Raw genomic sequence first — 2,093 nt, forward strand, 5'->3', positions numbered from 1 at the left:
TTTTTTTTTTTTTTTTTTTTTTTTTTTTTAGCTAAAAAGTACATATTTTAGCATTATTGTTCTGCTTCTGAAGATGGTTTCATATTAAATTCTGTATATTATTAAATTATCCTTAAGAAGTGGTGAGCCTGCTAAATTCTGGGTGTCTGCTCAGTATTTACTGGTCTTGTGATGTTGGCAAATATTTTCTTTGTATACAGTGAGTTAATCAAGGCACCAATTCAGGGAAGAATCCTTATGCAGGACATTAAGTACATGCTTAAGTGCTATCTTGAATAGGAACAGATGAAGATAAAGGTTGCAGTGCTTTCTTAACTCAGGGCCCAAATTTATAAACTAGGTATTTGAAACTAGATTTCTGGAAAGTGATATGACAGTATATGAATCAGAAACTTACTCTTTGATATTAACTTGATTATTTGCACATCTACAACATTCAGATAAATATACTCACCTGTAGGGTTGGTGAATTCTTATCCATACTTCCCCAGCTGAGCACCCATACCTGATCATGTGATTTATCATAGTGCAGTTTCACTGGTACTGGGTCTGTACTTACTGCCTATAGAGTACAAAAAAGTGAAACAGTCAGTGTCTGGTTTTGAAAGAGAATAGTAATGTATAACATTGAATAAAAAATTATGACTGGATGAGGTCTTCCAGATACATTATTTAAAAATTAAGCTGTCAGTTGCTGAGGCAGCCTTCTGAGTAATTACTGTATTTCTACTTAAAGAATTATATCTGTGTTCATTTTTTACACAATATGACACAGATATATGCTCATTCAACACTTAATTAAATTGCATGCCATTCTGAAGCTATTAGGAATCAGGAAACAAAAGTAGTAAATTAGCCAAACATTTACTTATCTTTCTTACCATATTTTACATGCCTTAACATATATGAGTAAGATTTTTACTGCCCATCAACTGAAGATGCAAAAGGAATTCTGATCATCAGTTTCTATAAAAGTTGCCATTTCTTCTCATCTGTAGATAAGTGTGGTTGTAAAATTTATGTAAACATTTAAAAGCTTAAATAAGCAAAACATGTTTCATAGATTCATAGATTGTAAGGAGCTGGAAGGGACCTTGAAAGATCATTGGGTCCAGCTCCCCTGCAGTAGGCAAGAAAGACAACTGGAGTCAGGTGACCCCAGCGAGGTGACCGTCCAGTCTCCTCTTGAAGATTGCCGGGGTAGGTGATTGCACCACCCATAAGCTGTTTGTTCCATCTCACTGTTTCCTAGGTTCAGTGTTTAAATGATTGTCATCAACTATAAGAAATTAAATGGATATAATACTGTGCATATAGCAAGTATTTTATTAGATAGTTAACATTTGTTAGTTAACATCTGTTAATGTGTTTATGACTCGTATTTAATTTACAAAATCAAAAGAGGTTACGGCAGCAAAGTTACTTAATTTTCCCTAAACGTACACTTCTACCACAGATCAATACCATTTTTGTTTTTAAATTCATTGAAGTAATTTCTTCCTAGAAAATTAAACCATTCACTACATCTCACCCAGCACTTAGCAGCAGTTACAATAAAGGACACAATAATCCCAAGGCAATAGTTTCCATCTTTCTGCTGGAGTCGAGGTAAAAAGCTTCCTCCCTGTAAGCCAAAGCCAAGGGTATGTAAAAGCAATCCTGGTTTAGAATCTAGTTACACAATTGGCAGCACCAAGTTTTCCTTTGATAACTATTGTTATATGCCATATTGTTATGGAAGGTCAGAAGAGGTTTAGGATCAGATTCCATTTATTAAGCACTTAAATGACACAGGCCATGTACAGACATTACAGTTTTACTGGTTTAAGTGATCGGAAACTGATCTATACCCATAATACAAGTTCAATAAACAGGTTGATTTTAAAATGGCAGAATCTGGTCCAAAATTTGTACCACCTCTTCCCCACACCAAAGGGCAAATGTGTATTCTGTTCACTACCAATCTTAAGTACACTGCTTACAGAAAACCATATAACTTGGGTCAATTTCTCCAGGGCTTTTTGAATGTCTGAACCTAGCCCTAGATTTCATAGATTTCATAGACATTTGGACTAGAAGGGACCCCGGAGGAT

At 34.9% G+C, this 2,093-nt stretch overlaps 1 protein-coding gene across 2 annotated transcripts in view; it reads right to left on the reverse strand.

Annotated features, from left to right (window-relative positions):
- The window catches only part of FSTL5 (follistatin like 5), a 777,648-nt gene that overhangs the window by 42,928 nt on the left and 732,627 nt on the right, over positions 1–2,093 (reverse strand). For both annotated transcript variants that reach the window (XM_019521733.1, XM_019521732.1), the window contains one exon: positions 455–562. In XM_019521733.1, the coding sequence (XP_019377278.1) occupies positions 455–562 (108 nt within the window). The remainder of the gene's footprint in view (positions 1–454; positions 563–2,093) is intronic.

The sequence above is a fragment of the Gavialis gangeticus genome, unplaced genomic scaffold, assembly GCF_001723915.1.
Source record: "Gavialis gangeticus isolate Ggan-Ray unplaced genomic scaffold, GavGan_comp1, whole genome shotgun sequence".
Classification (NCBI taxonomy): Eukaryota; Metazoa; Chordata; order Crocodylia; family Gavialidae; genus Gavialis; species Gavialis gangeticus.